At 52.6% G+C, this 21311-nt stretch overlaps 1 protein-coding gene across 1 annotated transcript in view; it reads left to right on the plus strand.

Moving 5' to 3' along the window:
• The window catches only part of LOC140420929 (sodium- and chloride-dependent neutral and basic amino acid transporter B(0+)-like), a 269713-nt gene that overhangs the window by 242237 nt on the left and 6165 nt on the right, over window positions 1–21311 (plus strand). The window contains exons 12-13 of the mRNA XM_072505091.1: window positions 695–794; window positions 20064–20173. Of these exons, the coding sequence (XP_072361192.1) occupies window positions 695–794; window positions 20064–20173 (210 nt within the window). The remainder of the gene's footprint in view (window positions 1–694; window positions 795–20063; window positions 20174–21311) is intronic.

Below are 21311 nucleotides of genomic sequence, written 5' to 3' on the forward strand. Positions count from 1 at the left end.
ATAATAGAGAGTGCCCCGCAACATGGGTGTGCCCTCTGAATACGTTTTATACATTTTTAAATTCAAAGATACCATCGCAGCCAGGCTGTCATTTTGGAGAGGCAACTGGACAGCCAACAGCTGCGGCTGAGATCGTATGGCAGTGGTGAGCGAGTGGGGTTGTGTTGTCTTATAGCAGATAGGTGTGATGCCATCCTCACAGCATTCTGCTGGCAGGACCACCTCCAATTTTTGGTCAAGTTTCAGTCTCAATGGGTGACCCATGCGACAAATAGAAAGTTCCAGAGAAAATCGAATAGGCATGTGAACCACCTCCACAGCTGAGCCATACAAGTCCTTGCGGAAAAATCAAAGCCCCCACAGCCAGTGGTTCCCCTTCCCCTTTAGTTGGTCTAACAGGTTACTTTCTCCTCGCATGCAGTGAGCTGTCACCACGTCCCAATCCTGCCTGAATGAAAATGGCCCAGGATCAACGCGCCAGCCAGTAGTAGAAATTTGCATGTCTGCCTGTCTCCGATTCCTCCCCCTTATGCAAGTGGAAATTCTACCCCAATGTCTCAAAAGCAAAATATTATTGGGCTGGCTGGTTATGGGTTGAGAAAAGTGTAGGTTTCCTTGTCCAGAGAAATCTTATTTTGAAGAGTTTTGTGTTTTACTATTTCAGGCTACTTTCTAATATTTCACTTCTTTTCAGGCTGGGATTTACTGGATCAATTTAATGGACCATTTCACAGCCGGCTGGGTAATTCTTGTAGCTGCTGTCATGGAACTCATTGCTCTCAGCTGGATCTATGGTAAGTATAGGAGGGAAAGCAGTGAAACTAAATTAAATAGTTAAACAAAATTTTATTGGGTTCTGTAAAGTTCCAGGCGACTGACCTGAAGCGATTAATGTAAGAAAACTCAATGTTTATTTTACCGACTATAATACAACTCCTACTCCCCAAAGGATTTCCCACGCTCAGCCCACATTTGGGCCAAGGTATTTATGTCCCATGAGGCCCTTGGCTTAAGGGTGTGTCTCCGCCCCTTGATCCAGGGAGGGCATATTCAGGTGAAGCCACAGGGACTCTGATGTCGCAGACCCCGTGGCCTCTGGTTGGGTTGTAATACCACCACCCCCCCCCCCCCCCTCCAAATCCAACACGTCTTCCATCTCAATGGAAGGTGGGTTAGGATCCTTTGCTTGCCTTGCTCGAGGCTGTCTAACATCCACTGCTTTGGGACCGCTTTGAACGCTGCTGGCAAAGTCTCCAGGTCCGAATCGCTGTCGGATGAGTCGACCTTCCCCATTTTCAGGTCAAGAGACTTATCCGCCCCACTGGCTATCAAAGGAGGCTTCTCAGGAGGAAGGGGAACCACTGGCTGTGGGGGCTTTGATTTTTCCGCAAGGTCTTGTATGGCTCAGCTGTGGAGGTGGTACACATGCCTATTCGATTTTCTTCTCTGTACTCATACGGAATATAAGACTCGCCCTGATCGCATTATCACTTGTCCCCGGAATCCACAGTGCCCCATCAGCAAAATTCAACATGTAGACCGCGTTGCCCGCGGAAAATTCCCTCATGGGTCTGGGTTGTCGTGCTTCGGAGTGTTCCTGCTGGTCGCAGACCTTTTCCCCAATGTCTGACAGGATGGTGCTCAATCACATGTGCAGACGGTGACCCAGTAACAACTCCGAAGGCTCCACCCCGGGAGTGACGTGTGGCATGGTCGGTAATGTTTTGTTATGCTCTTGTTGTAGCATAAGCTGCTTCCTTGATGTGCACTCTGACAAAGGAAGGTTCAGACTTGGAGATAGCTTTAACACGTTTATTAAACTATTAACAATTCTCCTACTTGGATTCAACGCTACTGTTAACCCTGCTATAGCTACTCAGACTGACTAACCAGTCTGCTACAATCCACGTGGTGGGTGTGACGTTCAATCCTTCTCAATATTGAATCAATCCTGTGTCTGTACACACTGAGTGTCTCCAATGGAAAGAGGAAGATCATGTGTGTTGTGTCCTTTTTATATGGGTTGGTGTAATGCCCTCCTGTGGTAGTGTCACCTCTGTCTGTATCGTGACTGCCCATTGGTCGTGTCCTATCTTACTGACCTATTGGTTGACTGTCTGTGTGTCATGTCTCTGGTGTTCCCTCTAGTGTCTAGCTAGGTGTAGTGAATGTACATTACCCCTTTGTGTACTTACAGTGATGTATATCACCACATCCCCCCTTTTTTCGTGTTACATATTTTCTGTACAGTGTTGAAGAAAATTGAACAAACTAGGTAGATGAGTGAAACTCTGTACAAGTTATGATAACAGTGATCATTAAACAATAAGTCCAAATCATATGCATGATTCCAAAGTTCATTAATTATTATGGTTGAATGGCTTTCTTGTTTGGTTGGTGAGTTGGTGATGTTGATGGTGGCATTGCATTGTAAACGCCATCAGTGTCCCTGTGCCGAAGGAACCAAGAAGTGGTCAAATCCCTTCATTGTCGGATTTGGACTTTTTGTTTTTTTTGATGGTAATTCTTGATGGCATCTGTCCTGAAAGCCATGTTGCCTGTTGGTAGTGCAGTAAACGTGAATTGGTAAGATGCATCATCCTGCCATGACATGTCATTGTACTGAGCTGAGCAATAACAGTGTCCCTCATTTGTAGAGTTGTACCATGTCGTACCAGTCGTAGTTCCATTGGTGTTGTTTTTGTCGTGCTTGTTGTCGATGTTGTTGCCTTTGGTACGCTTCTTGCTATTGTCTTTGATGTTGTTGTTGTGTTGGTTGGTTTTGTTGTCGTGTTTGCTGCGCTCAAGGACCACACTCTGGATAATACGAGTCCTTTACACAGTTACTCGTGTTAGCGTGCTTTGTGGCACCTGCTGTCTCCCTGAGCGTGCCGTCACTGAGTTTGCGGCGCCCCCATTTGGAGTCATGTCCGGCTTACTTTAACCAGCTTTGGCTTGTCGATGCTTCCCGTCTGGAGTCTGGTCTGTTTCACCTGAGTCAGTTTTGGTTTGTCGATGCTCCCAATCTGGAGCCCTTTCTGGTTCACCTGAATCAGCTTTGGTTTCTTGATGCTCCCCGTCTGGAGCCACTGCAGGTTCACTTGAGGCAGCTGAGATTTCTTGATGCTCCCCGTCCGGAGTTATTTCAGGTTCACTTGCATCTTCTGAGGTTTCTTAATGCTCCACGTCCAGAGTCAAAACGTTCAGGAATTAATTTGCTTGTGGAGAGGCTCGAGCGAATGAGCTTTGACGTAACGTGGCGTCACTGGAGTCACCAGCAGTCTCACTGTGATTATCGAGTGCCTCTGTACATTCTAGCTGAGGTCTGTCACGTTGCACATCTGGTATAGGAAGTGGGATGCCGTCGTTACTTGTCTCACATACAGTGAGGCAGAGCCTCAGTGTCTTCTTGTTGTTCACTTGATCTGGGTAGACCGTCAGAGTCTTCTTCTGGTGGCTCAAATTATCTGGGTGGACTGTCATAGTCTGCTTGCTGTACACTGGAGCATGGTAGACTGTCATCGTCTTCTTGTTCACTGGAGCGTGGTAGACTGTCATCGTCTTCTTGTTCACTGGAGCGTGGTAGACTATCATCGTCTTCTTCGTGTTCACTGGAGCGTGGTAGACTGTCATTGTCTGCTTGCTGTACACTTGCGGTACAGTGCGGCAGACTGTCATAGTCTTTCTATTGTTCATTTGAGCATGGCAGACTTCCATTGTCTGCTGCTGGTTGCTCAGAGGAGGTTGCTAGACCCTCATGGTCTTGTTCATGCAAGGACTGCGCTTTGGAGTCTTGCATTGCTTCTATCGTGGAGGCTGTCCACGAGCTCGCTGTGGAGGCTTGTGTCACTCCCTCTGTGGAGTCTTGCAGCATTCCTCGTGTGGAATCGTGCATTTGTCTCTCTGTGGAAACTGTCATCACTTCTTGTTCATGCAAGGACTGCGCTCTGGAGTCTTGCGTTGCTTCTATCGTGAGTCTGTCCATGAGCTCACTGTGGAGGCTTGTGTCACTCGAGTCACTTCTTGTTCATGCAAGGACTGCGCTCTGGAGTCTTGCATTGCTTCTATCGTGGAGTCTGTCCACGAGCTCGCTGTGGAGGCTTGTGTCACTGGAGTCACTTCTTGTGTGGAGACGTGCAGTTGTTTCGTTGTGGAGTCTTTCATCGCTTTCTGTGTGGAGGCTGGGAACCTTTGTGGTGCGCGGACCACTCTCTGTGTGGAGTCGGGGACCCTTCGTGGTGCGTGGACCACTCTCTGTGTGGCAGCAGGCCACTCTCTGTGGGCTGTACCGCTCTCTGTCTCTTGGTGTCAGGCCGCAGCATAATCCTGCACTCACGAGTCGGGATGTCATATCTGCTGGGCTGAAGATCCGAAGAACCCGTTGTCGGGGTCGTCAATGTGCAACACGTCTAGTTGCGGTTCGGATTTGGTACTGGGGTAGCCTCCCAAGGCGAAAGCTTTGTCTGAGTCATTGTCTTCCAAGACCATATCATCACATTTGTGTCGGAGCTGGCATTGGGCTCACGATGTCCAAAGAAGAATTCAAGGTCTGAGTCATAGTTTTCTCTTTGGGCGTTGCTAACTGCTTGTTGCAGGGTTCTGCGGAGGTTACTTTCAGCTACTGGTCGAAGTTCAGGCATTGTGCTGTCGTTCCAGGTGAAAGGATCTGGTTTTGAGGCTTTAAATTTTTTTTTCTGTGTTTTGGGACATTTCCCCTTTAAGTAGGCATGGTCTGGGGCCTCTGACGTCATGACGCTTGTGACGTGGAGCGTAGGAAGCGATTGCGCATGCGCAGATCGCTGGTCCTTTACTTGGGGCCTTTTTCACAATTGCGCATGCGCGGCTTCTCACGCATGCGCAAATGGACCTTCCCGTTCTGTGCGCTCTTCTTGCAACTGCGCATGTGCAGCACCTTTTCCAAGATGGCTGCAATTCAAAACTGCCGTCTGTTGCAGCAAGCCTACCTCGCAGTGAGTTTTGGCGCCTCTTTTACCTTTGTTCCTTGTATTTTCCGCGCAGAATTCTTGGAATTTGTCCAGGACTGCCTGGAAGTCGCTCTTGTTTTGCCCCTTCGAGTATTTGAAGGTCTGGAAGATTTCAGCTGCTTCCGGACCCACGATGGTAAGTAGAAGCTTTATTTTCTCTGCATCCGCCACGCCATCTAGGTCGCATGCTACCAGGTAGATCTCGAATCTCTGCCGCAACCAACACCAGTTTTCACTGAGATTGTCTTGGTACTGGAGCTGCTGTGGAATTGGAATCCCGAACATCATCTTGCCTGGCTTTTGTTGCTGGTTGTCACTGTTCGCTGAGTTGAAACTATATGGATTTAACAGTCCACTTCTGGAACCATGTTTTGTTATCCTCTTGTCGTAGCATAAGCTGCTTCCTTGATGTGCACTCTGATAAAGGAAGGTTCAGACTTGGAGATAGCTTTAACACGTTTATTAAACTATTAACAATTCTCCTACTTGGATTCAACGCTACTGTTAATCCTGCTATAGCTACTCAGACTGACTAACCAGTCTGCTACAATCCACGTGGTAGGTGTGACGTTCAATCGACCCTGTGTCTGTACATACTGTGTGTCTCCACTGGAAAGAGGAAGATTGTGTGTGTTGTGTCCTTTTTATATGGGTTGGTGTAATGCCCTCCTGTGGTAGTGTCACTTTGTGTGTATCGTGACTGCCCATTGGTCGTGTCCTATCTTACTGACCTATTGGTTGACTGTCTGTGTGTCATGTCTCTGGAGTTCCCTTTAGTGCCTAGCTAGGTGTAGTGTATGTACTTTAACCCTTTGTGTACTTACAGTGATGTATATCACCACAGGTAATAAAAAAGGAAACGAGCCAGGCAGGTCTTACGGGAACCAGCGGTCAGTTTTCACAGGCCATGCTTAAATGCTTGTACCACCCGTTCGGCCAATTCATTAGATGACAGGTGGTGAGGTGCAGTCCGTACATGGCGGATCCCATTTAACTTCAGAAAATAGGCAGATTCTGCACTTGTGAAAGCTGTGCTGTTGTCCGACACTCATATCTCGGGAAGCCCATGAACGTTTGTCAAGGGCTTCTCAGTAGTGGCTCAGGATATTGTCTTGGACATGCAGTGGACATCAATCCACTTTGAATGGGTAACTTTACTTTACGATAAGTAAATACATTGCTCCTTGAAACAGTCCCACAAAATCCACGTGGAGTTGGGACCATGGTCGGCCCAGCCACTCTCACAGGTGGAGTGGAGCTGCAGGGGGAACTTCTGGTGCTCCTGGCACTGTGTAAATTGTTTCGCCAATGTTTCAATGTCTGTGTCTATTCCGGGCCACCATACATCACTACGGTCCAACATGTTCATCTTCGAGACGCCCAGGTGTCCGCTGTGGAGGACTTTTAGGATTGCCCCCTGGCCTCGCTCGGGCACGACCACCCGGGAGCCCCACAGTAGGATTCCATCGACCATAATGAGTTCAGCCACCTTTGTGGTGAACGTGCGCAGTTCCTCCAGGAGAGTGCGATGTTAGGCCCTGAACAATACTATGTAGTATTGGCCAACAACGGGCCCATCTGTATCCATGCCATCACCTGGGCCAGCATAACTGGCAAGGGGTCATGCAAACTTTCTATCACCTCATCTGTAGAGTCAGGCATCGGCATACTGGTGGGCAACGGGAATCGGCTGAGGGCATCCGCGTGCGGAATCTTCGCTCCCGGACGATGTTCAAACACATATTTGTACACCACCAGGAGCAGCAGCCAGTGTTTAAGGCAGGCAGATGTCACGGTGAGGGATTATCCTATCCTTGAACAACCCCCAAAGGGGCTTGTGGTCCATTAGGCCGTAAATGTATGCCCGTAAACGTACTGGTGGAATCACTTCACCACGAAAACCAACACCAAATTTTCCTTTTCGATTTGAATGTAGTTCTGTTCCATGATCCATTTGCTGCCCCAGAACAACCCCGATGCTGTAAGGCGAAGCATCGCAGCTTAACAACAAGGGTTTGCAAGGGTCAAAATGAGTCAATTGCTGCAAGGACGAGAGCCGCTGCTCCACTTTGTCGAATGCCATCTGTTGCAGCGGATCCCAAATCTATAACTGGCCATTCTTGATCAGATGAAATGAGGCTAATAAAGTCGCCAAATTTGAAATTAACTTGCCATGATAGTTGATTAGGCTCATGAAAGAGAGGAACTCTGGAGGTTCCTTTGGTCGCAGTGCTCGAATCTGATCGTCAAGCGGGTGCAAGCCATTCCAGTCTACCCTGTAACCAAAGTAGATCACCTCTTGTGGTAAACCACTGTATTGTATTGTGTTGTACTGTTCAATGCCTGGGCTTGTCCCTGCTGGCTCCGCCTGTGGCTCCTCCCCTTGGGCTCATGTATAAAGGTGGCCAACCTCCAGCCGTGCCCTCATTCGGGGACCGGCTGCCAGCAGGTGTCTTTAAGCTGATTAAAGCCACAGTTTTTCTCCCGACTCCTCGTCTGTTGTCAATTGATGGTACATGAATTTAATCAGCCTAAAATTTTCAGATGGATCCATCGCTAAAACCTGATCGCCTGGAGCTGGACCCCCAAGCAGCCGACGCCACTATTACGTTTGAACACTGGCTACGCTGCTTCGAATCGTACGTCGAGTCCTCCGCGATCACCGTCGCCGAGTCCCACAAGCTGCAATTCCTCAACTCACGGGTGAGCCCGCAAGTATTCCTTATCATCAGGGACGCTGACTCATACGAGGATGCGATAACGCTGTTGAAAGGACAGTATGTTAATGGAGTCAACGAGATGTATGCTAGGCATCTTCTTGCCACGAGGCAACAGCGCCCCGGAGAATCGCAAGCCGAATTTCTGCGCGCATTGCGGGTACTCGGCCGGAACTGCAGTTGTAAGGCGGTATCGGCTGCCGAGCACACAGAGCTGCTGTATCGGGGACGCCTATGTCGCAGGCATAAAATCTAATTACATCCGTCAGCGCCTACTAGAAGGGGGTACACTCGACCTCCAAGAACCAGTACGGATTTCGGACTCATTAGAAGTGGCCTTCCGCAACTTGGATGCCTACATCTCCGACCACGCGGCACCCTCGTGGACGTCATGGGCACCGCCATCACCCAACCCGGGGGCGTGCAAGCCTGTGCCACGCAGCAACCTGTCAATCCCGGAGGCCCGAAATGCTACTTCTATGGCCAGGGTAAGCACCCCAGGCAATGCTGCCCAGCGAGGAGCGTGATCTGCAACGGGTGCGGTAAGAAGGGCCACTTCTCTAAAGTCTGCCAGGCCCGACCTGTTTGTAAGCCCAGCAGCGCTGCGTGTAACTTGTGGGGACCGCCTTCTTCAACACCACCCGCCACGTGCTTGCCGCCATCTTCAACCCCACCAGCCACATGCGACCCATGGGGCCGCTATCTTCGACGCCACCCGCCACATGCGACCCGTGGGGGCCGCCATCTTCGGCGCCACCCACCACATGCAACCCGCGGGGGCCACCATCTTTGATTCGCCCCTCCGCCTCCCGGAACCCCTGCTACGTTGTGGAAAACGGAGTCCTAGGGCCCCACCCCGACCGCATGCGCCTCTTCTGGAACTTCCCCTCCCCCAGGGCATCAAGGCCCTGAAGAGATGCCTGGGGTTCTTCTCCTACTATGCCCAGTGGGTCCCCAATTATGCGAACAAGGCCCGCCCACTCATTAAATCCAGCCTTTTTCCCCTGACGGCCGAGGCCCGCCTGTCCTTCAACTGCATCAAAGCAGATATTACTAAAGCCGCGATGCATGCAGTAGACGAGTCCATCCCGTTCCAGGTGGAGAGCAATGCGTCCGACTTTGCCCTGGCTGCTACCCCCAACCAGGCGGGCAGGCCAAACGGGATGTCTCCCGTACCCTCCAGGGCTCCGAAATTCGACACTCCTCCGTCGAAAAGGAAGCCCAAGCCATTGTGGAAGCTGTGCGACATTGGAGGCATTACCTGGCTGGCAGGCGATTCACTCTCCTCACTGACCAACAGTTGGTTGCCTTATTCATGTTCAATAACACTCAGCGGGGCAAGATCAAGAATGACAAGATCCTAAGGTGGGGGGATCGAACTCTCCACCTATAATTATGATATCTTGTATCGACCTGGGAAGCTCAATGAGCCCCCAGATGCCCTATCCCGCGATACATGTGCCAGCGCACAAGTAGACCGACCGGGCCCTCCACAATGACCTCTGTCACCCAGGGGTCACCCGGGTCTTCTACTTCATCAAGGCCCGCAACCTGCCTTACTCCATCAAGGAGGTCAGGACCATGACCAAGGACAGCCAGGTCTGCGCGGAGTGCAAACCGCACTTCTATCGGCCAGATAGAGCACACCTCGTAAAGGCCTCCTGCCCCTTTGAGCGCCTCAGCGTCGATTTCAAAGGGCCCCTCCCCTCCACTGACCATAACGTGTACTTCCTCAACATCATTGATGAGTACTCACGTTTCCCGTTCGCCATACCATGCCCTGACATGACCTCTGCCACAGTCAGCAAGGCCCTGCACGGCATCTTCACTTTGTTCGGTTTCCCCACCTATATCCATAGTGATCGGGGTTCCTCTTTCATGAGTGATGAGCTGCGTCAGTTCCTGCTTAGCAAGGGCATCGCCTCAAGCAGGACTACCAGCTACAACCCCCGGGGTAACGGGCAGGTGGAGAGGAAGAACGCGACGGTCTGGAAGGCCGACCTTCTTGCCCTACGGTCTAGAAGTCTCCCTGTCTCCCGCTGGCAGGAGGTCCTTCCCGATACGCTCCACTCCATCCGGTCGCTCCTGTGTACCGCCACCAATGTGACCCCTCATGAGAGGATGTTTGTTTTCCCCAGGAAGTCCACCTCAGGGGTCTCGCTCCCATCCTGGCTGACGGTCCCAGGGCTCGTCCTCCTCCGGAAGCATGCGAGGAGCCATAAGTCGGATCCACTGGTCGCAAAGGTCCTTCTCCTCCATGCTAACCCCCAATATGCCTACGTGGCACACCATGACGGGCAGGAGGACACAGTCTCCCTTAGGGATTTGCCACCTGCAGGTTCCCCAGTGACCATCACCACTACCCCGACCCTACACCGTCTCTCCCCATTGCTACTCATCCACTGCGAGACGCAGAAGACGACACGCTCCTGGATATGCAGGCCTCAACACCTCATCCGACACCAATATCCACACCACAGCCGTGACTGAGGCGGTCACAGCGGAAAGTCAAAGCCCCCGGCAGACTCGATCTATAACTCAACCTGTCCACTTCACCCCCGCCGGACTCTTTTTTTAACAGGGGGCGAATGTAGTAAACCACTGTATTGTATTGTATTGCGCTGTTGTATTGTTACATGCCTGGGCTTGTCCCTGCTGGCTCTGCCTGTGGCTCCTCCCCTCAGGCTCATGTATAACAGTGGCCAACCTCCAGCCCTGCCCTCATTCTGGGACCGGCTGCCAGCAGGTGTCTTTAAGCTGATTAAAGCCACAGTTTTTCTCCCGACTCCTTGTCTGTCGTCAATTGATGATACATCACCTCTTTTGTGTGATATATACACTTCTCCCGCCGTAAGCGGACTCTGACTGCCTTGAACTGACGTAGCACGTCTTTCAGGTTCTTCATATGGTCCAGATCGGACGAAGCAGTGATCAGTGTGTCACTGAGGTAAACCACGACCTGAGGGAATTCTTGGATAATGTTCTCCATCACCCGCTGAAAAATGGCACATGCAGAGGAGACTCCAAAAGGCAACTTGGTGTACTCGTAAAGTCCCCGGTGTGTGTTGGTGATCACGTACATCCACAAGGCCAGGTCCAAAACTAACATCAGATTAGCATGGCTCATGTCAAGCTTGGTGAAAGTATGCCCTCCACTGAGCCGAGTGTACAGGTCTTCAATTCTGGGCACTGGGTAACGATCCAAACGGGACGTCTGATTTATCCTCAAATTATAATCCCTGCAGAGACGGACAGAGCCATCAGGCCGCAAGACTGGCACAACCGGCACAGCCCAATCTGTGAACTGCACTAGGTGGATGATCCCTAATCGTTCCAGACAATCCCACTCTACATTAACCTAGGCTTTAATGCGTAGGGAATGGGGTGGGCCTGGAAATATCATTGCTAGGTCTCGGTGTGCACAGAAATCTTGATGGAGGCCTCTCAGATAATACCTAATCCGTCTTGAAAAACGCCCAGGAAACACGCCAGTGCCGCATCCAGCCCATTGGGATACATGAGGCACATCAGTTGCCAATCAGCCAGAGTGCTTCAGCCAATCCTGCCCCAGCAAGCTGGAGCCCGAACCTTTCTCTACCACCGATGGCAGGTTGGCCGACTGTGCTCCGTACTCCACGCGGTCCTCAGAGGTGCCGATGATCTCCAAAGGCTCCCCCTGTATATGCTGCCAACCTTGCATCGGTATCCCACAAAACCAAGCTGTGGATGACCGAACGGACCTGGTTGTACATGCAGCTGCTGATTACTGAGACCACAGCCCCGGTATCGAACTCCAGCTGGAAAGGGAAACTGTTGATGTGGACGTCACCTGAATGGACACTACACATGGCGCCGAGGTACAATAGAGATGACGGTCTCTCTCCGCTTGGTCCTCCATGAAACGGGCCCATCCCTGGGGGCAGTCATCGGAGGTCTAGCGGCGAGCAGCTGGACTTTCCCACTGGTGCCTGTCCCGTTGCTTTCTCCGGGCACTGGTACGTACATCCCACAAGTCAGTGTCTCCGGCATGGGGAAGTGCCATCGCCTCTTGCTGGGAAAATTCTGACGCTGATCCCCAATGGCGGGAGTACTGAGCTACAGCACAGGAAGGGTTGTTCTGCACCCAGATGGGCACCCCTAGGCTGAGGACAGTTATGCCACAAAGCTCCTGGACATGGCGCTCTGCGCCTTTCTGGGACAGTCACATTGGTTGCCTTCTGTAAATCGTAATGCATTACCCCAAGTAAACATTCTTGGTCGCCACATCGCGGATGTCGCAGATCAACCGGTCTCTGAGCAACTCGGACAAAGTTCGGCCGAATTCACAAAATCCGACAAGTATTCGTAAATGGGCCAAGAAATCGGTCAAGCACTCTCCCTGGTTTTGAGTGGCCATGTGAAAACAAAAATTGTGGACTATCAGCAGCTGGTTTGGATTGAAATGGCCGCTTAGCAAGGAAACCAACTCTGCAAACTGTGTGAATCCAGAAAAGTTAAATTCTTGATGATGCTATTGGTGTCTTTTCCGCAGACCGTGAGGAGGGTCACCATTTGTCTTTCGTCGCCGATCATGTTGTTGAGTCGATTAAATTGGGCATTCGCTCAATATAGTGAGTCTTGTCACCCATCTCAGCTACTAACTTTCCGATCGGTGGCATGCCTGCAGGCTGGATGGAGACTTCCTTAGGCCTTGTCGAGGTGAGCCGAGTATGGAGGAAATGCGTCTCCTATAGCTCCACTTTACCCTCGTCGCCAGTATAAAGTTCCAAGCAAACGATGACTATAAGAAAACTCATTGTTTATTCTGTCTACTACAATACAACTCCGACTATTCAAAAGTTCTCCCGCACCTGACCTGGGCCGGGGTATTTATGTCCCATGAATGAAATGAAATGAAATGAAAATCGCTTATTTTCACAAGTAGGCTTCAAATGAAGTTACTGTGAAAAGCCCCTAGTTGCCACATTCCGGCGCCTGTTCGGGGAGGCTGGTACGGGAATTGAACCGTGCTGCTGGCCTGCCTTGGTCTGCTTTAAAAGCCAGCTATTTAGCCCAGTGTGCTAAACCAGCCCCAGCCCCATGGGGCCCTTGGCAGAATCATTGAATCGTAGAATCTTTACAGTGCAGAAGGAGGCCATACGGCTCATTAAGTCTGCACCATCCCTTGTAAAGAGCACCCTACTTAAGCCCACACCTCTAGTCGTAACCCAGTAGCCCCACCTAGCCTTTTGGACACTGATACGACCATCAATTCACACGAGACGGAGAGTTGAAGTGAATAGTGGTTTTAATCAGCTAGAACTGTGCCTGCCTGCGACTGCTCTGCACTGAGAGCCGCCTGCAGGGCAGCAGATCTATATACCTCCCCCGAGGGGGTGAAGCCAGGGGCAGAGCCAACAAGGGCACCAACATGAGACAATGCAATGTAGTATAATACAATGGTCCATAGGTGGAGCCCACAAGGGCACGACATAGTACAATGTAATGTAATGTAATGTAATACAGTGGTGATTGGTTGCCCGTAATACATTCAGCACATTCACCCCCTGTTAAAAATTGAAATCCAGCGGGGGTGAAGTGGCTCACAGGTTGAGTCTGTCCGGCGCCTTGATCGTATGCTGCGATCGCCTGAACTCTGGTTTCGCTGCGGGCACGGGTGTTGAACTCGTCGCTGCAGGCACTGGTGTTGACTCCGGGAGCGTGTCTTCTGGAGCTTCATCCCTGTAGGTCGGCGATGGAGGGAGTGGGTGTAGGAGGGGGGCTGTAGACCATGCAGGGGCGGGGGCGCTATTCGGTGTAGGGTGGGGGGGGTAGGTGATGGTCGTAGGGGAACCTGTGGGTGCCAGGTCCCGGAGGGAGACTGTATCTTGTCGGCCGTCGTGGTGCGCCACGTAGGCATACTGGGGGTTGGCGAGAAGGAGCTGGACCCTCTCGACCAGGGGGTCGGACTTATGGTTCTTCATGTGTTTTCGGAGGTGTACAGGCCCCGGCGTCGTCAGCCAGGACGGAAGCGAGACCCCGGAGGTGGATTTCCTAGGGAAAACAAATAGGCAGTCATGAGCGGTCTCGTTCGTGGCTGTGCAAAGGAGTGACCTAATGGAGTGGAGCGCGTCGGGGAGGACATCCTACCAGCGGGAAACTGGGAGACTCCTAGACCGTATGGCCAGGACGACGGCCTTCCATACCGTCGCGTTCTCCCTCTCCACCGTCTGTTCCCCCGGGAGTTGTAACTGGTAGTCCTGCTCGAGGCGATGCCCTTACCGAGCAGGTACTGACGCAGTTCGTCGCTCATAAACGAGGAGCCCGGGTCACTGTGGACGTAAGTGGGGAAACCGAACAAGGTGTAGATACTATGCAGGGCCTGAATGACAGTGGCCGCGGTCATGTCGGGGAAAGGGATTGCAAAGGGGAAGCGGGAGTACTCGTCAACGACGTTGAGAAAATGCGCATTGTGGTTGGTATTGGGGAAGGGCCCTTTGAAGTCGGGATGCCTTCACCAGGTGGGCCTTATCTGGTCGATAGAAGTGCGGCTTACACTCCGCGCAGATTTGGCAGTCCCTGGTCATGGCCCTGACCTCCTCGGTGGAGTGGGCCTTGATGTAGTGGAGAAGCCGGGTGACCCCAGGGTGACAGAGGTCGTTCTGGATGGCCCGGAGTCGGTCACCTTGCGCACTGGCGCATGTGCCACGGGACAGAGCATCTGGGGGCTCATTGAGCTTCCCAGGACGATACATGATATCGTAATTATAGGTGTAGAGTTCGATCCTCCACCTCAAGATTTTATCATTCTTGATCTTGCCCCGCAGTGTGTTGTCGAACATGAAGGCTACCGACAGTTGGTCGGTGACGAGGGTGAACCTCCTACCAGCGAGGTAGTGCCTCCAATGCTGCACAGCTTCCACAATGGCTTGAGCTTCTTTTTCGACTGAGGAGTGTCGAATCTCGGAGGCGTTGGGGCTACTGGAGAAAAAGGCTACGGACCTGCCTGATTACGGGTAACGGCGAGGGCGACCTCTGACGCGTCGCTCTCCACTAGGAAGGGGATGGACTCGTCCACCGCGTGTATCGTGGCTTTGGCAATATCTGCCTTGATGCGGCTGAAGGCCTGGCGGGCCTCAACCGTCAGTGGGAAGGTGGTGGCTTTGATCAGTGGGCGGGCTTTGGCCGCATAATTGGGGACCCACTGGACATAATACGAAAAGAACCCGAGGCTTTTTTTCAGGGCTTTGGGGCAGTGGGGGAAGGGGAGTTGCAGGAGGGGGCACAGGCAGTCGGGGTCGGGCCCTCGGACTCCGTTTTCACTGACATAGCCATGGATGGCCAGTCGGGTTGTGCGGAAAACGTATTTCTCCTTGTTATAAGTGAGGTTGAGGGCTTGGGCGGTCTGGAGAAACTTCTGAAGGTTGGCGTCGTGTTCCTGCTTATCGTGGCCGCCGCTGGTGACGTTGTCCAAGTACGGAAATGTGGCCCGCAGCCTGTACTGGTCCACCATTCGGTCCATCGTTCTTTGGAAGACCGAGACCCCGTTGGTGACGCCGAAGGGGACCCGGAGGAAGTGGAAGAGGCAGCCGCCTGCCTCAAAGGAAGTGTAGTGGCTATCCTCCGGGTGGATTGGGAGCTGGTGGTATGCGGACTTCAGATCTACCGTGGAGAACACCCGGTTGTGTGCAATCTGATTCACCATGTCCGCTATCCGGGGATGGGGGTACGCATTGAGATGTGTGTACCGGGTTATCGTTTGGCTGTAGTCTACAACCATCCGTTTCTTCTCCCCAGTCCTGACGACCACCACCTGGGCTCTACAGGGGCTATTACTGGCCTCGATGATCCCTTCCCTCAAGAGCTGCTGGACCTCAGACTTGATAAAAGTCCTGTCCTGGATACTGTACCGCCTGCTCCTGGTGGCGACGGGTTTACAGTCGGCGGTGAGGTTCGCGAAGAGCGGGGAGGGTTGACCTTTAGGGTTGCGAGGCTACAGACGTTGAAAGGGGGTAGGGGTCAGGCTCCTGAGGTTGCACTGGAAGTCCAGTCCCAACAGGAGCGCAGAGATCGGGGAGGACATATAGTTTAAAATTGGCGTACTCGGCACCCTGTTCGTGAGGTTCGTGACACAGTACCCCCAGATCTGCACTGAATGCGATCCGGAAGCGAGGGAGATTGTTTGGAATGCGGGGGAAATTTGGAGAGAACAGCGCCTTACCGTGGCTGGGTGTACAAAGCTCTCCGTGCTCCCGGAGTCAAACAGGCAGGGCGTTTTGTGTCCATTGACCCAGACATTCATCATCGAGTTCCTGAGGTGCTTGGGGCGTGACTGGTCGAGGGTGACCGCGCCGAGTTGCAGTTAGCCGGCGTGGTCAGAGGTGGTGGGGTGGTCCCAAGATGGCGGCCCCCATGAGTCGCGCATGGCAGGCCTTGTGGGAGATGGCGGCCAAGATGGCGGTCCCCGTGAGTCGCATGTGTTGGGTAGAGTCAAAGATGGCTGCCCCCACGGACAGCACAACGCAGATGACGCATCTGGAGGGTGTGGTGTCGGCACGCGATGCGGGGTCTGCGGGCCTGTGAGTCTGAAAGTCGGGCCTGTGATTTAGAGGTTTTGGATCTGGCCAGGCAAACTTTGGCAAAGTGTCCTTTCTTGCCGCAGTCGCTACAGGTCGCATTCCGACCCGGACAACGCTGCCTGGGGTGCTGGTGCTGGCTGCAGAAATAGCAGGGCAACCCCCCGGGTTGGGCGGGCAGCCGCGCGGCACAGGCCTGGGGCACCCTCTGGTCGGGTGTCCACGAGGGGGTCGCGTGGTCGGAGGGGAAAGCGTTGAGGCTCTGAAAAGCTACTTCTATGGAGGTGGATAGTTTTACCATCTCTTCTAGGTCGAGGGTGCCCTTTTCGAGCACATGCTGTCTGACGTAGTTGAACCGGACTCCAGCCACATACGCGTCCCGGATGGCGAGTTCCATGTGTTGTGAGGCCGTGACGGCCTTGTAGTTGCAGCTTCGCGCGAGTACTTTCAGGTCGCGTCGGTATTCCTCCAGCGATTCCCCGGGGCGTTGGCGGCGAGTGGTGAAGAGATGCCGCGCGAACACTTCGTTCACCGGCCTCACGTATTGCCTTTTCAGGATTGCGACCTCGTCTGCATACGTGGTCGCTTCCTCGATATGCACGGAGATTCTGTGGCTCACCCGGGTGTGGAGGAGGCTCTGTTTCTGTTCGTCGGTGACGGAGGGCGAGGAGGAGGCGGCGAGGTAGGCCTCAAAACAGCGGAGCCAGTGTGAAGAAATCCCTTTGGCTTCAGTGGCCTGTGGGTCGAGTTCCAGTCGATCAGGTTTGAGGGCTGCTTCCATCCCTATGTTGTAGCTGATTGAATTGATGCGACCATCAATTCACACGAGACGGAGAGATGAAGTGAACAGTGGTTTTAATCCGCTAGAACAGTGCCTGCCTGCGACTGCTCTGAACTGAGAGACACCTGCAGGGCAGCAGATCTATATACATTCCCCAAGGGGGCGGAGCCCACAAGGACACCAACATGATACAATGCAATGTAATGTAATACAATGGTCCATAGGTGGAGCCCACAAGGGCATCGACATAGTACAATGTAATGTAATACAGTGGTGAATGGTTGCCGTAATACATTCACCACAGACACTAAGGTTCAATTTAGCACAGCCACAACCTAATCTGCACTTTGGACTGTGGGAGGAAACAGGAGCACACGGACACGGGGAGAAAGTGCAAATTCCATATAGACAGTCACCCGAGGCCGGAATTAAACCCAGGTCCCTGGAGCTGTGAGGCAACAGTGAAAACAAAAACGGTGGACTATCAGCAGCTGTTTTGGATTGAAATGGCTGCTTATCAAGGAAACCAACTCTGCAAACTGTTTGTGCCACCTTGCTGCCCCCTTGACTAGGGAGATCATATTCAGGTAGAGCACAGGGACTCTGATGTTGCAGACCCCGTTGCCTCTGGTCGGGTTATAACAGGTCCTTGTCTCTTTAAAAGAAACAAGACAAATTAATTGAGCACAATGATTAGGGTGTGATTCCCCGGAATGATTTCCCCAGAATGGTTTTGCATCCTCCTCGTCGGACAGAGCCTGACATTGATCGTCCTCCTCCAGCACGTTGTCCCTCTGCTGTGCGATGTTGTGGAGGACGCTGCAGGCCACCACGGTGTGGGAGACTCTCCTAGCACTATACTGGAGATGGTGGCCACCGTGTGTTCTGTGGAAATGTAGGTTTCTGGCTAAATGTAACCAATGCATGATAGGATACTTGGCCATAATTATGGTGTACTCACAATACTGCTGAGAGGATAATAATAAAATAATAATAATAATCTTTATTGTCACAAGTAGGCTTACGTTAACACTGCAATGAAGTTATTGTGTAAAGCCCCTAGTCGCCACATTCCGGAGCCCATTCAGGTACACAGAGTGAGAATTCAGAATGTCCAAATGACCGAAGAGCATGTCTTTCGGGACTTGAGGGCAGAAACCGGAGCACCTGGAGGAGACCCATGCTGACACGGGGAGAATGTGTAGACTCTGCACAGACAGTGACCCAAGCCAGGAATTGAATCTGGGACCTTGGAGCTGTGAAGCAAAATTACTAACCAATGTGCTACCGTGTATTGGAGACAGCTGTGTCTGGAAGTCAGAGTCGTCCCCGGACTGGTGCTCCGGGGTATTTGGAGCTGCGGGTCAAGGGCTCCTGTCACTGTCCGAGCCCTATTCCTCATTGCTATTCACTTGGGGTTGGGGTGTAGTTGGGTCCGGGGGAGTGGAAGGGCCCGTTTCATTGGCATATGATCCTGCAAACCCAAGACATGATGCATGATTGGATCGCGGGTTGAAGTGGCGGGTAGTGGTGGAGGGAGGGGTGTGGAGGGATGGGGTGGTGTGGGTGCAGAGGGGTATGGGTGGAGGTGTGGGGTGGTAATGGAGGGAGGTGTGAGGAGGGGGTGTGGGGTGTTATGGGGAGGGTGTGGGGGTGACACGTGCCATGGTTAACCGCAACTCAGCAGGGTCTCACTTGCTCGCCTGATGCCAACCTCTGCCCTGGTCCAGTGCCCACTGCTCTGCTGCAATGAGGAGCCACAGGCCCGGCGGTCCCCTTCCAGTCTTTTCACTCTCACCGTGGTTGGGAGATGCCTTCTCCAGTGGGCAGTGAGGGGGGAAGAGTGATTGGCAGCTGGTATGAGTGCTGTCACGTGGTGCAGGGTGAGGATTCAGCCGCCCTCAGGGTAGGGATGGGGTGGGGTTATGGGTATGTGGGACAGGGGTTGGTGCTAGGGCTACAGTGCTGCCTACTCACCCTGGCCACCCTGAGGCGGTGATGTTTTTTTCCGGCACTGCTTTCCAGTCCTGGCGATGGAGCCCATGGCACTCACGACCTCCACCACCTGCGCCCAGGCCTGGTGTACGGTGGCGGGTGGCAACCGCCTTCCCACTCCGGGGTTCAGAGTAGCCAACCTCTCCTCCAAGGCGTCCAACAGGGTCTCCAGCTCCACATCTGCAAAACATTTGGACGCTCACCGTGTTGCCATCTTGTTAGTTGTGGTGAGTGTGTGTGTGTGTGTGGGAAGTGGGGTGCATATATGTGGCTGCAGCTTGACAGTTTCTTGATTGTCTATCCTGACCCCGGCGAATCTGACACTGTTTTTCATTGGAATCAGTCGTGTTCTACGTGGTGTCGGTGCTAGCCCATTAACTGTTGATGAATTGGTCCAGGAGCAGTGCCAATTTTGCTGTCCTAGAATACTACCGATTCAATCCCGGCGTCAACAATTTGTTTCTGAAGTGGAGAAGCCTGCCCACGGGTCTGCACACGAGACTGGATGAAGAGAAATCATTTCCTCTGAGGGTCATTAGTCCTTGCAACTTTCTTCCTCATGAAGTGATGGTGGCAACAAAATGGGGGCTGGATTCTCCATCGGCGGGATCCTGCGCTTCGCTGGCAGTGCAACCACGCCTGCGGATTTCCCGATGGCGCGTGTGTGCCCACAGTGGGAAACCATATTGGCCAGCTGCCGGGAAGGAGGATCCTGCTGCCGGCGAGGATGCGTTGCACCAGAAATCAGGTGTGGCGGGACGGAGAATCCCGCCCAGAATATATTTGAAACAGAAGTAGATATACTGTTGAGGAATAAGGGAGACAAAGGACATTGGTGACATTCAGGAATTTGGAGTTGAGGCTACACTCTGATGAACCATAATCTTAGTAAATGGCAGAGCAGGCTCAAGGCCTGAAAGGCCTATTTCTACTCCTAATTCATAGACTCATATGCTCTACACTAAACAAGCTGTCCTGAAGACTAGACAAACCAAGTGATTGTGTCTCTCTGCTTTCTTGTTGTTCACAGGGGTAAACAGATTCATCGAGGACATTGAGATGATGATTGGGGAAAGGACTCGGCTCTTCTGGTTGTGGTGGAGAGGGTGTTGGGCTTTTGTCTCCCCAATGCTACTGCTGGTAAGGTGATATAATGGGCAAGATTCTCTGTTCTGGACTTTCGGTGTTCTTGACAGCGGAGAATCGGTACTGGTCTCTGCTGCCGCTAGGAACGTCACCCATGTGATATTCACGAAACTTTTCCATGCAAATTTCTGCCAGTATTCCTTCCCTTCCAGGTTTCGGATTGCCATTTTAACGGGCAGTCCTCCCTCCCCCCTGCCCCCACAATGCAAATGATGACCCCCTCCGCTGACAAGGGAAGCACCACGATCCATCAGCAAGGATGGGCATCCTGCACCTCCCCCCTCCATGACCACCACCACGGGAATAACAGATCACATGCACCCACCCCGCTGCCCACACCATGCATGCATGAGGATGGCCCAGTCCTCCCTCACCCGTCCCCCTTAGTCCCCTCCCCGAGCAACCACCCCCCGCAACTAGAACCCCTTGCAGGCCATCCCCACCCCTGGCATCCCCACCCATGAGTGCACTGGCACCATGGCACTAACACCCTGGCAGTGACAGCCTAGCCTGGTGTGATGGACTCCGGGGGGGGGGGTCAAAGGGTTGACCCACTGATCATGTACTCTCTGCTGCTGCCAGCCTGCTACCCGCCCCTACAACCATCCCCCTTCTCCAGGCCTTCACTGCCCCCTGGCATTGTTTAGGGTGCACTGCATTCTGACACCATGGCTCTAACACCCTGGCAGTGACACCCTAGCCTGGCACGAAGGACCCCGAATTAGCCCATTGATCAATGCCCTCTGCCACTATCATACGGCAGAGGAGGGTCCGCCAAGAGTCTTCGGGGATGGGTAGGTTGGTCTGTGCGTAAGAGCTAGACACCAGGACTCTCCCCTGGGATGGGTGTCCAGTGTCTGGTCTATCCCTTCCTGCCCTGCGCAACCTGCTCAAATTCTTCACCCTGGTCTCATCTGTTTAAACTCTGAAGTGGCATCTGACAGGTACAGAGTAGATTGAGGATGCAAGCCAAGAAGTCTTTCTCTTTCCTCACTTAGACCAAGATTTTAAAACTGCTGCTTTTTGAAGTGTCAGAGCCTTACTAGAAAGCCCAGAAGACTCCAAAAGGTTAAAATCCCCTGAGATCCTTGAAAATGGCTTTGATTCAATTCCACAGAGTAATATCTTTAAT

This window comes from Scyliorhinus torazame, chromosome 5 (assembly GCF_047496885.1).
Source record: "Scyliorhinus torazame isolate Kashiwa2021f chromosome 5, sScyTor2.1, whole genome shotgun sequence".
NCBI classification, from domain to species: domain Eukaryota; kingdom Metazoa; phylum Chordata; class Chondrichthyes; order Carcharhiniformes; family Scyliorhinidae; genus Scyliorhinus; species Scyliorhinus torazame.